The following is a 14,761-nucleotide window of genomic DNA, read 5'->3' on the forward strand; positions in this document are numbered from 1 at the left end:
TTCCAGCTCAGCCCGGCAAGCCTTCCTGGTGATACTCCTGAGCTGGCTTGCTTGCTTGCTTTCTTTCTTTCTTTCTTTCTTCCCCTAAATCCAGAGCCCAGTTATTTACCCAAAGAAAACAGGGAAGTGACAAGGTAACAGAGTACACATGTTGTGAAAATATGCAGGCTGAGGCTGAAGGAAAGAAAACATTCTTCCATAAGTAGCTGCCTTGTTAATTCATTTTCTTCCCCAGATTAGAACCAGCCATTTCTTGTGCTCCTGCAAGCACCTTCTGTGGTTTCCTGACAGCTGCCTGCAAGGGGTGAGATTTGGCTTGAAAAATGGGCCATCGGTCATGCTTCAGGGGGAGGGCAGAAACCAAAATTCCCAGATTGCTCAAGTTCACTGCTCCCTTTCTAGATGGGAACGAAAGAGGGAGAGGTGGTGGGGAGAGGACTGTATAAACGCTGAGGCGTCACCTGATTTTCCATAAGAAATGACAGCTCAGTAATGAACAGTCCTTGGGACGTGCTTTCTTACCTCCTCTGAAATTAGTTTCCAATCCTTGGCAAGCCTGCACGCTGTAGCCTTGAGCAACAGCCACAGGCCGATTCTCGGCAATTAAAAATATTACTGGCCCTGATAGAGAGTTCTTGGGTACCCCCCTCCCCGACACATATATACACACCCTTTTCATTATGTGCCAAAGATCACTTTTCAAACCTGTTTCAGAACAGCTGCCTGCATTCGAGAAGCAGGCTCCGGCTCTACATACCCTGAGTGGCCTGGGAAGGGGCTGGGGTTATTAATAGCATTTGCTCTGCCTGGTGTTTGGGACGGAGGAAAAGGGGTGACCTATGTCCTTTCAGAAAGTTGGGCCATAATCAGTTTGGGGCTCAATTTTTCTTCACTGGGTCCTTGAGACGTCAGGATTGGCAGAGAATGGTGGGGAAAGCCTGCAGAGGGGCTTGCTGTGGCCAGCACCCCTCTGGTACAGATCTTCATGCTTCTCATTTTTTCCCTCCTTAATGTACTCCGTCTCTTTTTCAACCTGTGGGTGTTGGTCCATGGCTTCTCCAGGCTCCTCTCAGGAGAGGTCATACCACAGAGGCCTGGACCGCCCCTGTGAGCACTGCTGTGGCCCTTTCTGATAACAGGAGGCCTCTGGAGCATGGCGATCTATCCCGGCGTGGGACAGGCCTGTGAGAAAGAATGTGGCATGGTCCTCTTTCCCGGAGAGGAGGCCAGTCCAGGCCTGAGCAGGGGAGCTCTGGTTGGAGGAGCCTTCCCACCCAGTACTTACAGCCACAGAGTTCGTCAGCTTCCCACCACCAGCACCCAGCAGCCTTAACCTCAGGGTGGGTGGAAATCTGACTGTCTCCCCACATGGCTTGCCATTACCACATGGCACCTTCCCAAGAGCCCAGGAGAGGGCTGAACTTCAGGCCTGGAATGGTCTTGATGATCAAATTGGGTTGAAGAGGAAGTAGAAAACTTAGAGATTGAGGTGGATTGTGGGACTTAGGATAGGGTTTGGTCTCCAGGTTGATGGCTCCTGTTGACAGAGCTGGTAAGCAGAATGCACTTGCAATCAGAACCCATGGCCTAGGGCAGCCCGGGTGGCTCACCGGTTTAGCGCCGCCTTCAGCCCAGGGTGTGATCCTGGAGACCCGGGACTGAGTCCCACATCAGGCTCCCTGCATGGAGCCTGCTTTTCCATCTGCCCATGTCTCTGCCCGCCCCCCCATAAATAAATAATAAATAAAATCTTAAAAAAAAAAAAAAAAGAACCCATGGCCTAGCCAGAAGGCACTCACAGGGCACCAGTGTTAAGGGCAGGGACTAGGAAAGCCCAGCCATGCCCCCTAGTGAGTCCTTAACAGGGGCCACCGGGTTCCCACTGGATGGACACAGCCTCTCCCCACACTGGGCCAGGCTCCAGCCTCTGGCCATAGGTGAAAGACTATTTCCGATGATTGTTTTCAGATATTCTACACTCAGTACATGAAAACACAATAGTGACAGGAAAAATCTACTCCCCCTCTCAACACATGCAACACAAAGGTGGTCCCATCCTTCACTATGGGAAGGTCAGAGGACCTTTTCTCATTCTAGTCCTTGATGTGGGTCCAAGGGAAGCAGTGCCTTTGAACTCTGCAGCATCCACAGCGGGCCCAGCTGGGAAGGTGTGGATGGGGAGCCAGACAGGACATGCTGCCTTATCAGGGGCCAATCTCAGACCCTCCTGTGAGCACCAGGCTTCCTCCAGCAAAAGGTGATTTAGAGCCGTTTGTTCAACCATTCAAAGGAGGGCCCAGGGTAGTTGAGATCTGACTCTGTCAGAGCCAGGCCTTTCTGTTTTGGAGTTTCTGCACCACCCCTTGAGTGCAAACCTCACTGAGTTCTGGTCCTAGGCAAGTCTCCTTCTTGAACTACGCCCTTTGCTTTCTCACTTCTCCACTTTGGCCATCTTTAAAATGCCTCTAAGAGGGATCCGTGGGTGGCTCAGAGGTTTACCACCTGCTTTTGGCCCAGGGCATGATCCTGGAGTCCCGGGATTGAGTCCCGCATCAGGATCCCCACATGGACCCTGCTTCTCCCTCTGCCTGTGTCTCTGCCTCTCTCTCTCTCTGTGTGTATCTCATGAATAAATAAACTAAAAATCTTTTTTAAAAATGCCTCTAAGTATTTTATCAAATAATGATGCAGAGGAATGACTGCCAAGCCCTTGGTAATGAAGGGCTGACAGGGAATGGATTATGTTTTAAGAACCAGTCTCTGGGCTCCTATGATTGTAGCTGGAAGGTTTTCTCTAGGCTTTGGGTAAGACTAGTCCTCAGATTTATCCTACTCTTCAGACGTCTACCTTCTATCACCAGAATCTGAGATTTGGAGCATTAGAGGCTTTGGCTGGTCATCCCAATACTGGAGGCTCTGACAGATGTCCATTATGGGGTTTGAACTCTTCCAGGATAGGATACACACTACTTTGTGAAGACATCTGAGCCACTTTTGGAAAGTTTTCATCCTCAGGAAGTTCTTTCTTATATTGAGATAGAATCCACCACTCTGTGACTTTGATGCATTGACCCAGTTTTATAATAGTTCTCAAGAGCTGGCCAGCAGTTTTCCCAGGTTCCAATATCCAGACATATAAAGAAGGCTGACCTCGTTGCCCCCTGTCCCCACTTCTCTCTACATCTCATGCCTGGTCATTAATATTTTGACTACATACTAGACAGACTGACTCTTGCTTTCTCCCTAGTGTGTTTTCATGATGGGCTTAACATGTTAATTTCAATATCATCTTTTAAGATATTGCTAAAAAGATGCTTTTTTAAAGGAAAATGTGTTCCAAGGAAGCAACTGCTCCCTTGTACACCTCACTCCATCAGGTTATCCCCATGCAACTAAGGGATGTAACCTGGATCTCTTCTTTCTTCTTTCTCAGGGTGTTTATACTCTCATCGTTCCTTAGTACCTCTGTAGCCACAAGCCACTCTTGCTGAGAGGCTATATCCACTTGCATCCTTTGGGTATACTGTCTGTAAAATTTGAAGACTACTTTTCTAAAACAAAGTAAGCTTGCTCTCTCTTCCTGGTTCCAACTTCCTACATTTCTCTGGTTTTTGTCACCCTCCACTCCTGGTTGTTCCAGGCTACATGGGTCCAGGGCTCACCCTTCCTACAACTGATACGATACTAATTTACATGGCTTCTTACTAGAATGTTTAGCCCTGGAAACGCAGGGATTTTGTCTCTTTTCTTTCCTGGTCTGTCCTCAAAGTTAATAACTCTTTGTTGAATGACTGACTGGTTTTCAAGATACAGAAAACCACTTTTTCATCTCTTACAAACTGTACTAAAAATCCAGAGACTAAACAAGAAGGTAAACAATAAACAAGAAGGCCCATTGTCCACAGAACTGTCTCTTTCTTTTTTAAGATTTTATTGATTTATTCATGAGAGACAGACAGAGAGAGAGGGGCAGAGACACAGGCAGAAAGAGGAGCAGGGTCCATGCAGGGAGCCCGATGTGGGACTCGATCCCAGGTCTCCAGGATCAGGCTCTGAGCTGAAGGCGGTGCTAAACTGCTGAGCCACCCGGGCTACCCCTGGAACTGTCTTATTTATCATCCTTATTAGATATTAGGAAAACAATGTCAAGGCCAAATTTCAAGCAGCAGCAAATTAAGTAAGCAGCAAAGCCGGGTTAGCCCCTCAAGCTTGAGCACTCCTTGTCTCATATGCTCTCATGCCAGCTTCACTCATCATGTGACCTCAATCCAGTAGAAAGCTCATACTCACAGAGCACTGTAGGATCTTGCCCACTGCTGCCAGACCAACCACACTCTTCCACAGCTCTGTCCATAAATAGTCATGAGATCAAAACATATACCTACTGAACTTGGTGCCTTGATAACTAGGAGAATGTTCTAGGCTCTCTCTCTCTAAACACTCTTCAAACTCTGCTTCTACATTTATTATTTTTGTTAAATAACCTCCCAGCCTTAAAACCTATAAGGCCCCCTATGTCCTCCAAAATCAAGTCTGAACTTCTCTACTTGGTTTTCAAGATTCTTCATCATCTGCCCCATCTTACTTCTCCAACCTAATTTCTCATTACTCTTCAGTGCATACTTCCTCCCACTATCTCTGGTCAGGCCACGTTGTTTACTATCTCCTATGTGCTTTGCTTGCTCCTTTTTCAATAAACCTTTTCCTGTTAATATCCCAAATAGATTCATGCTTTCTTTTTTTATTATTAAATAGACTATTTTTAGAGAAGCTTTATGTTCACAGCAAAATTGACAGAAAGTAAAGAGATTTCCTATATCCCCCAGCCCAACACATGCACAATCTCCTCCACTATCTACATCCCCTGCCAAAGTGATACATTCCCCCACAGCCAATGAATCTACATTGGGACATCATTATCACCAAAGTTCACAGTTTACATGAGGGTTCCTTCTTGGTGTTATAAATTCTGTGAGTTTGGACAGATGTATGATAACACGTATCTGCCATTTTAATATCATAGAGAATAGGTCCACTGTCCTGAAAGTACTCTGTGCTCTTCATGCTTTCTTTTTATCATTCTATTTTCTACCCCATTCATCACAGATAGTGAAATTTCTTCACAAAGCCTTTCCAAGTGACTAGAGTCCACACTGATCTCTCCTTTCCCAGGCCTCCTCCTGCACCCATAGGCAAAACCACTCTTGACTTTTGTATCTTTCCACATTAGCTCTGTCCTTGTAACTAGAGTGTAAGTTCCTACTTAGACTCCCCCTTAGCCTGGCCTATGTTAGGAGTTCCATAAGCAGAGCTACCATATTGCATAGAGAGTATAAGAACATTCTTATATTCTATGAAAATGGGGTCTCTGGAGTTATGCAATGCCAGAGCCCTGTTCACAGTCCTTGGTGATTGAATAAAACCCAACCTAGGACCTGAAAAAGAAATAATGGTCTTTATCATGATTTAGTTCAGTTCTTTAGGTGATTATTGAGTAGATACTATGTACTAACCACCAATACCAAAATGAAAAAACAAACGTGATCCTGCACTCAAAGGAATTACAGCCTTGTGACAGAAAGGTAAGTAAATAGATCACAATGTGAACACTGCTAAGATATGAGTGTATATAAAGAACATAGCACTTGGTATGTGGTTTGAAGACTCAGCAGGAATTTGCCAGGTCAATAAGTGTAGGGAGGGCACTCGGCATAAGGGGTCAGTATTGGAAAAATGAAAGTACATGGCATATGTAGAGACTTGCAAGTTATACAGTTCATTTCTTGATGATAAACTCAGAGGCCCATTGGTCCTGTGGTCCTACATAAACCCAAAGAGATCATTGGCGCAATGTGGCTGTGTGCTCATTCTGTTTACTGCTTCTGGAATTAGGAATAAAAGTACAAAGCCCTATGCTGCTTAGCCATCTCTTGCTCTTCTGAGGACTGGATGGGATAAGCCCAAGAGCCCGGGTATATTTTTTCATTAACACTAGCTTGTGTTGCTTTGTGCGCAATAGGGTATAACATTCAAGCGGTGGAGTTAGATCCATCAGAACCCTCCCTGGACAGCCTCCGGAATGGTCAGCAGTTCTCTGCAGGCTTTCTTTGAAAGCTTGAACTGTTTAGACCTACCTCATAAACTATTTCTTCTTCTTTCTTCTTCTTCCTCCTCCTCCTTCTCATCATTGTCCTCATCTTCCTCCATCTTTTTCCTTCTTCTTTCTCTGTCTCTTCTTTCTCATCTTCTGATATTTTGCATATTAGAAGTCTGGTTAATCAGCTAAAAGTCTGGTTAATCACTGCCCCACAGGCTGTTCATTGACCTGGGCAAAAATAAGACCTGTTTCCATCCCTTACATGGCTTCTCTCCCCAACCCTGTTACCAGGTGGTTGTCATTAGCTGCCATGTTGGGGGTTTGGACATGACTGGGCTTCCACAATGCATGGCCCAGTCACAGAGTGTGAAAAGGGTGTTGAGGTCTGGCTGGATGAAAGGCCTGAGGCCCAGTGTTGTGATTCTGAGCACCTCTAATTTCCCCTTTCTCTGTTTCTGCTCTGCGTCATCAGCAGGAGTTTGTTTAAGGCTTCTAGAGCTTGTCTTTGTTTCACCTGGGAAAGTCCCTGCAGGGAGAGCTAAGATCTCCCCAAGGAATGGGCTGGAGCCCTGACCTCTGTCACCTGAATTGTTTGGACGAAGAAGCCCCCAGAGGGGTTAGGAAGATGATCAATTGGCAACTTGAGGAGTAAAGACCTCTCTCTCCCTCTCCTCCCTCTGCTCATTGTGCTTGGAAGGGCAGTGGGGTCAGCGGCGGCAAACTGAAGGGCCGACTAGCTGTGCCTTGGAAGGGGCTCGTTTTGTGTTTCAGTAATGAGTGCTCTCTTTCTCCTCTTGGATGCACTCAGATTGCACGAGTTACAGGGAACCTGTCAACTGCTGTTTTCATTGTATGGGGTTCACAGGGAACTTGGGTAGAGGGCAAGCTCGGTTCAAAGAAAGCAGGGAAAGAAAGTCCTGAATAGATGCAACGTGCTGTCATATGCAGATCACAGCTCCAGTTGCTAGGGGACACCCCTGTCCGCCCAGAGGGCAAGACGCTGAAGGTCCCCATTGCCTTGGCTGCCTCCTTGGAGATGGAAATGCCACTATAGAAAGGGCACAGCCAGAAGCGACACTGGACACTGCCGTGGGCTCTCAGGTTTGCCACAGCGCCTGGCCTGACGGCAGCCGGAATCCCAGCAATCTCTGCTCCCCACAGGCTGTTCATTTGGGAGCCCCTCTCCCAGGAGCTGCGCCAACAGGCCAAGGAAGCCTGGAAACGTGAAGAGAGTCAGGTAGACAGGGGCTCTCTCTTAAGGGGCCCCAGGCCTCTGCACACAGAAGGGCCACCAGGGGCCAAGGTCAGGAACCGGAGCCTGATGTTAAAGTTTTCACCTTCGTTGTTTGTCAAGCCCTCTGAGAACACTTGGCAATAACATTCCTTTCCTGATGGGTTCATTCTGTAGCTGACAGACGTTGTTTTTTTTCCCGTTCACCTAAAGTGGCCCAGAGTAACAGGATAGGCTGTGCCAACGAGCGGGAAGAGCAAGGCTGCCCTGCTGGCCCCTGGGTCCCCATACTCGGATCCCTCTGCTGCAGGGCTCCTTGTTTTGCATCCATTCCCCGAACCTGTGGAAACGCAGTAGCCAGAGGCCTGTCCTGCCTGGAGTAGAGCCCAGCGCAGGACGCATGAGGGAGCTTGAGAGGGCCCAGAATTAAGACTCTTTTCATGGGGGCCCTTTTTTTTTTTAATGTTTTCAGGGTTTTTTAAAAAATTATTTATTTATTCATGAGAGACACAGAGAGAGAGAGAGGCAGAGACACAGCCAGAGGGAGAAGCAGGCTCTTCACAGGGAGCCCGATGCAGGACTTGATCCCTGGATCAGGATCACGCCCTGAGCTGAAGGCAGTTGCTTAGCTACTGAGCCACCCAGGTGTCCCTCATGGGGCCCTTTGACTGTAGGTAAGAAGCCCTGGGATCCGGGGTGCAGCTGGTTAAGTGTCTGAGTCTTGGTTTCAGCTCAGGTTGTGATCTCCAGGTCAGGAGATCAAGCCCCAAGTCGGGCCCGGAGTTCAGCATGGAGTCTGCTCGAGACTCTCTCCCTCTGCCTCTGACCCTTCCCCCCACCTCCCACACACTCATGCATTCTCTCTCTGTGTGTCTCAATAAATAAATCCTTAAAAAGAAAAGAAAAAGATCCAGAATCAGACAAAGGCCAGAGGCATCTGGAGGAATTTGTGGTAGGACTTAAAAGATACCGGGGCAGCCCGGGTGGCTCAGCGGTTTAGCGCCGCCTTCAGCCCAGGGCCTGATCCTGGGGACCTGGAATCGAGTCCCACATCATGCTCCCTGCATGGAGCCTGCTTCTCCCTCTGCCTGTGTCTCTGCCTCTCTTTCTCTCTATGTCTCTCATGAATAAATAAATGAAATCTTAAAAAAAAAAAAAAAAAAAAGATACCAGGGCAGGGTACTGAGAGAAATATGTTTCCAACAACTGTTTGCCAAACACCTTACTCCAAAGGGGGCAAAAGCATGGCCCTGTCATCAGGGAGTGTGAGTCTAAGTGCTGTGGCTAAGCAGAGAGGTGGGCCAGTGCCCTTGCCAATCTGTTGTGACCTTTTGACTCTTGTTTCCCTCCCCATGCCCACTTGTACCACAGCTAAGCTTCTCCCTACGAGGGTTGTCAAGATCCATATGTAAGTCCGGAGCCCTGCCCTCAAAGAGGCTCCGGGCCTGGTGAGAAGGTAACTCGTGTATATACAGAACTAGCATTTAAGACACTGTAGCCAGTGCCCTGAGGGGAGAAGCCCTGTGGGCATTCAGAGGCCTTGGGCTGGACGCCTGGAGAGCCACACACACAAAATCACTACTTCATGCTTGTGTTCACTTTCCAGTTCGCAAAGCGCTCACACGTAAGTCGTTTCTTCTCAACTTCACACCAACCACGGAAGGTGCTTTGTAAGCCTGAGAGCTCTATGCAAACATAAAGGACCCTTTCAGGAGGAATCTTGAGCACTGGTAGTGGTGAGAGGCAGGGATGGTCAAGGGACGGTAGCACAAGACCGGCGACCTTGTGCACTAAGTCTGGGAGCCAGGCTGAGGGCCCCCGTGCTGTAGCACCTGGTGGGCTCCATGGGACAGAGAGTTTGGGGGGCACTGTGCTCCTTTTCTACTGCTGCTGGGACACTGCTCCAGGCTTAGTGGCCTAAACAACACCAATTCATTATCTTGCAGTGCTGGGGATCAGGAGTCTGACAAGGTATCACTGGGCTGAGATGGGGGCATTGGCAGGACGCTGTTCCTCTCTGGAGGCTCCAGGGGAAAACTTGCTTCCCTTGCCTTTTCCTGCTTCTGGAAGCCACCCACTTTCCTTGGCTCCTGGCCCCTCTCCATCTGTGAAGCCAGCAGTGATGGGTTGAGTCCTTCTCACATCTCATCACCCCAATCTCCTCTTCTGCCTCCCTCTATTTTGAAGGACCCTTGTGGTTACAATGGGCCCTCGAAGATAATCCAGGACAATATGATTAGTTTAAAGCCAGCCAATAGTAACCTTAATTCCTCTTTGCCTTGTGAGGTAACATACTCATGGTTTTTGGGAATGAGGGGATGCGCATCCTTAAGGGGCCATTGTTTTGCCTACCTAGTAGGTTCGTTGTTGTCAGTTATTAATTGGGTTGTTTGTTTGTTTGTTTGTTTTGGTTGATTGTTGGTTTGCTGTTTTTGAAAGACATCCTCAGCTCTGGTCCTCACTCAAGAACCAGATGATCAAGACTGTTAGAAGAAGAGAAAAAGAAGAGTCAACAGTCTCTAACGGGAAGAAGGGGCTGCTGGAGGCAGACACAGGATTTTATCTCACTGCCTAGCAGAATAAACCTATAAAGCACAATCCCAAGAACTAGAAAATATGCCATTCTGGAGTCATTTTTAGCCCACATACGTTGTCTGCCCTCTCAGACCCCAGTTTTTAACTAGTTCATACTCTATACAGAAACTTGGCCTCAAGACCTTGGTGTTTGTCCCATGTCCTGTGTCCTAAAGCTTCTGGCTTAGAAGCAGGGATGTTTGTAATCCGTTTTTAAATGTCTGGTCAACCTTTTGAGATATTATCTCTAGCTCAAATACATTACTGGGTTCTGCTAAGTGTTTGGTAGTCCCCTGGAGTCTCTCAACCCTACAGTGGGTTTAATTTCCTCCACCACACTTCAGCCCCAACCCTGCCTCATGGACCTGCCCAACTACCTCCCAGACTTCACACTTTGTAAGCTGGACTGTGTCAGCAGCTGTCTTGCTTTCTACTTGTTAGAAGCTAATGCTTCTTCTTCACGAAGTCCACCAAAAGGAAGGCATTGGTCTACTTGCTCTCAAGCTGTCCCTGTAGCTGGGCACTTCTTCCATTGGATCTCTTGGAGAGCACCTTCGTTATGCCATGCCCGGGACCCAGCTCCTTGTTTCCAGGTCTCTTTGCCTGGCGCTCCTGAACCCAGTTAGCCAACCAGGTAACTCCTGGGGTACCCCTCACTGCCCACCTGCACACTGTCACCTTGCCTCTAGAGCTAGATTGTCCTCTCCCTCTTGACCACTCCTTGTCCTGACCTCCCAGTGAGTCCTGACTTCCATGACTGACCTCCCATTGGTGGCTTCAATCTTAACACCCCTTTGCACCCATAGAACTTGCCTTCCTATGTCCAAACCAATAGCAGCAACAGCAGCAGCAGCAGCAGCAGCATAATAATACCTAATGCTTGAGCTTTTACCACATGCCAGGCACTGTGCATGCATTACCTCATTTCACCCTACAATAACCCTAGGAAGGCCCCTATGAAGGATGAGTACTAATCCATTCTACAAGTGAAGCATAGAAAGATCAAATAGCTCACCAAAGGTGCTATGGGTCATATGTGGAGTCAAGATTCAAACCTAGCTGTGGGGCACCAGCACCCAGGGTAATCCCCGTATATCTGATCATGTTCTCCTTCTTCTCAGAATCCTCTAGTGGCCCTCATATTATTTAGTAAAAGCCAGGGGCTCAGAGTGGCCTAGAGGCCCACATGACCTAGTCCTGCCCCTTCTCCGCCCTCACCTCCTCTGCCTCCCCATTCTTCTCTCTTCCTTTCCAGCCACACTGGACTCCTTGATGTTCCTCAAGGAAGCCAGGCTCCTGCCTACCTCAGTGCCTGTGCACTTGCTCATCCTTCTCCCTGATTGCCCTCCCCCAATCTTGTATCTTGGCTTGTTCCCTTCTTAAGGAGGTCTTTATTGACATTCTACATGAAGAAACAAAATGCCCTACCTTTGCTGGCACTCTTACCTAAAGACTCCTCATCCCTGTCACCTGACTGATTTTTCTCCATAAAATTATCACCAAACAACATATGTGATATGTCTCTGTTGTTTATTATCTGTCATTCCCACTGAGAACAAAGCTGCAGCATATACTTGTTGAATTAGTATATGAATCCCCCAAACTCCCCTCAGAAACCCGATGTTCTAAGGAACCTCCAGACACTGTCCTGGTCCTGAGTCCCACTCCATGCTTGTTCCTGAGCCACCAGGTGAAAGACCTTGCATTCAGCTCACAGATAAAGATTTAGCTTCACTCTGGTGCCTAGTTCTTTCCATATAGCCTGGCGAACAAGAACATGCAGCACATATTTCTGGGCTTAGATCAATCTTCCATTCTCATTGACCACTCTATTATCATCTATCTATCTATCTATCTATCATCTATCTATCACCTATCTATTGTTTATCTATCTGTTTATTTATGCTCACTTACTTATTAAAGGGAATCCAACACCCTCTACCCTCTACCCTCACCCTAACTCTAGCAAGCCAGGGATGGCAAGAAACTGTTTTCACTAACATCACTGGCCACATAGGTTGAATACTTAGCCCACAAAACCATGTTGCACCTACGGGATATTATTTAAAATAATAGAACTGAGAAATCATTGTTGATTTCTCCTAAAAGATAGCTCCTGTCCTCCCATCCAGGACTTCTGCAGCCTGTGAAGGTAGGACTCTGAGGGCTGCCAGAGTGAAACTGGAGCACCCAGACCTCCATGTTGAGTCCACCAGGCCCGGTCAGTGGACCTTGGGCTGGTGAAACAGAAATGTGTTACTTTACTAAAAAAGCCCTGTGGTTTGAGATCCCCACAGTACCAGGTTGTGGGCATGTTTCTCCTATTGCTGTTCTCCAACAGATCATAGTTTATTTATTTATTTTTCCAAGGTTAGTGGCAAAGTGGCACCTGAGGTGACCTCAGTCAATTCCAGAGGTCCTCAAGGAGTGGTGACAGCCTACCGAGTTAGCCAGGGTTTTTTGTCTTAAGCTGCCAGGTGGGGTGGCAGGGTATTAGGGAAGTAGGCCAAGGAGTTAAAGGGGCAAGAGGGTAAGAGGGCACCTGGGTGGCTCAGTCGGTTAAGTGTCTAATTCTTGATTTCAGCTCAGGTCTTGATCTCAGGGTCATGAGTTCAAGCTCTGCATTATGCATTGAGATGCACGCTGGGTGTGGAGCCTATAGCTAAAAAAAAATAGTCTTAATTAAAAAGACCCTAGCTTCCAAGAAACTTCTCAAGAATAACTATTTCCTTGATAGGAGACCATAGGGATTGGCTTAGATACAAATGAGACCCTTTAGTGAGCATATGCTTTGTGCCTGGCATTGTGCCTGGCACACCCTTTCGATGCCTCTTCTTACTGCTTAGCCAGGGGTATTCTATCAAAATAAGAACTCTATGAGGATGTGTTTTTTATCCTTAACTGGAAAATGAAGGAATTGAGTCTCTGAGAAGTCATTTGACTTGCCCAAGTTCATATAGCTTCTAAATAGTGAGGTCAGAATCTGAACGTGGGTCTGTCTGACTCCAAAACTCATACGAGTCCCCTCTAATGTCTCCTTGGAGGTCCCCATACTGCATTTTCCCCCCAGACTGAGAACCTAGAGTGGTTTGGGTCTGGCAGATTTGGAGTGAAATGAGCTCAGTTGGTGCTTCTTTGGGTTTGGGACCCTGTTTGGTAAGTTGAAATTGACCACTGAATCTTAAAACCTTGCCTACTAGATTCCTAGTAGGCGTTTCCTATGGCCTCCCCCAACACACACACACACACACACACACACACACACACACACACACACACACACCCTTGATGAGCTGGGATTATCCCAAAGAGGAAGACGGCTAGGCAACTGCCAGAGCCCTCTGCCCTGCTCATTCTAGAAACCAGCAGCCACCGCTGCAACCAAGCTGTCTGCCCACCAGGCAGCCAATTTCATCCTTTGTGGATCTCCAAGCTTTGGAGAATGAAAGATCAAGACATTTGCAGGAAGATTGAAGATGAGTAAAATTTAAAACCCTTGTTCTAACCAAGTCTCTTGGCATAATTTCTATGGTGCTTGGTGATAAGAAATGAGTCTTACTTTCTAGAAAGAGACATTAAAGCAGTGGGCATGACTAATGCCAAGCAATATAGGGAAATATTCTCAGAGGAAGATTGGACTTCAGTGCTTTAGAGCTTCTGGGTAGGAGGCATCCTTGCCTCATAACAATTAGATCAGTATTACTCCTCTGAAGTCCATTGTTCAATTGGTTGTGTTGGAGGTGAGATCAGGACTTTGATTTGGGGGCATGGGCATGATGTAAGGCCAGTAAGGGGTCAGAGGTGGGCCTGGGTTGGGTGAGCTATCGCTTGACTCAGAATCCATGCTCCTTGCTAAGCTCACCACTGCCATGGTACAACAGATCTTGGCATGTGTGTATTTCAAAAGCAAGAGAAAGCATTTGATTTTCTCTTACTTAGAAAAAAGTTCTGGATAAATAAGGAATAAACAAGGCCATTCTGTTTGTGGTTTGCTGAGATTCACTGGAAAACAAGCTTGAGAGGCCTGCGTCTATGTGAGAACACAAAAGACCAATGCCCTCTCTGAGACTTGTATAAACAGAAGGAGCTTAAAAGCTGACAGGGAGTTCTGGAGAGGGAAGCAGATTTTCCAGTTTGGTTCCAAGTCTTTTCAGATCTTGACCTTTCGCCTAAAAGCCAGAGAGATAACCTGATCTCCATGATGACTGTAATTCAAGAGGAGACACCATGAGGCAAGGAGAGAGGAGGGCAATGCCAGGTTTGTGTGGTCCAGGCTCAAGGGAACACAAGGAACTGGCTGCCCCTCCACAGGATAACTAGAGCAAAGCCACTCACTGGGTCTTTCTTGTCCTGGAGCCTTGTCCATGACTTTAATCATTTTATTTATTTATTTTTTCTTTCTCAAGGTTTTATTTAAATTCCAATTAGTTAACAGACAGTGTAATGTTAGTGTCAGGTGTAGAATTTAGTGACTCATCACTTACATACAACACCTGGTGCTCATCACAGCAAGTGCCCTCCTTAAACCCTGTCACCCATTATTTTAATCCTTTTAAAAATAAAGGCCCAGCTTCAGAAAGGAATAACTAAAGATAAATCCTCACTTCTCTAGTCTAGAGGCTTCCACAATGAAATATAAAAGCATTATTTTAATGATCTGATTGTATTCATTGTTCCCCTGATTTTTACTTAAAAAGAATTTAAAAATCCAGTCCCAGGCTGGTTGTTGCCATGGGGTTCTACAACCCAGACTATAAGCCAGAGCACCTACTTTTTACCCTTCGCACCTTCCTCACACCTCATCCAGATCCTCCTACCCCACAGCTTCTGCCTTCCTGGACCTGGTCTTAGCCTTCTAC

At 47.0% G+C, this 14,761-nt stretch overlaps 1 protein-coding gene across 4 annotated transcripts in view; it reads left to right on the forward strand.

The window, feature by feature from the left end:
• RAD51B (RAD51 paralog B) overlaps positions 1–14,761 on the forward strand; it is a 717,101-nt gene that overhangs the window by 648,915 nt on the left and 53,425 nt on the right. Inside the window, exon 11 of one of the 4 annotated variants that reach the window (XM_072761805.1) lies at positions 9,768–10,278. The exons of the other annotated variants lie outside the window; for them this stretch is intronic. Coding sequence (XP_072617906.1) covers positions 9,768–9,805 — 38 coding nt within the window. The 3' untranslated portion in view covers positions 9,806–10,278. Of the gene's footprint in view, positions 1–9,767; positions 10,279–14,761 lie in introns of those variants that run through there. 4 annotated transcript variants of the gene reach the window in all.

The sequence above is a fragment of the Vulpes vulpes genome, chromosome 6 (assembly GCF_048418805.1).
Source record: "Vulpes vulpes isolate BD-2025 chromosome 6, VulVul3, whole genome shotgun sequence".
Classification (NCBI taxonomy): domain Eukaryota; kingdom Metazoa; phylum Chordata; class Mammalia; order Carnivora; family Canidae; genus Vulpes; species Vulpes vulpes.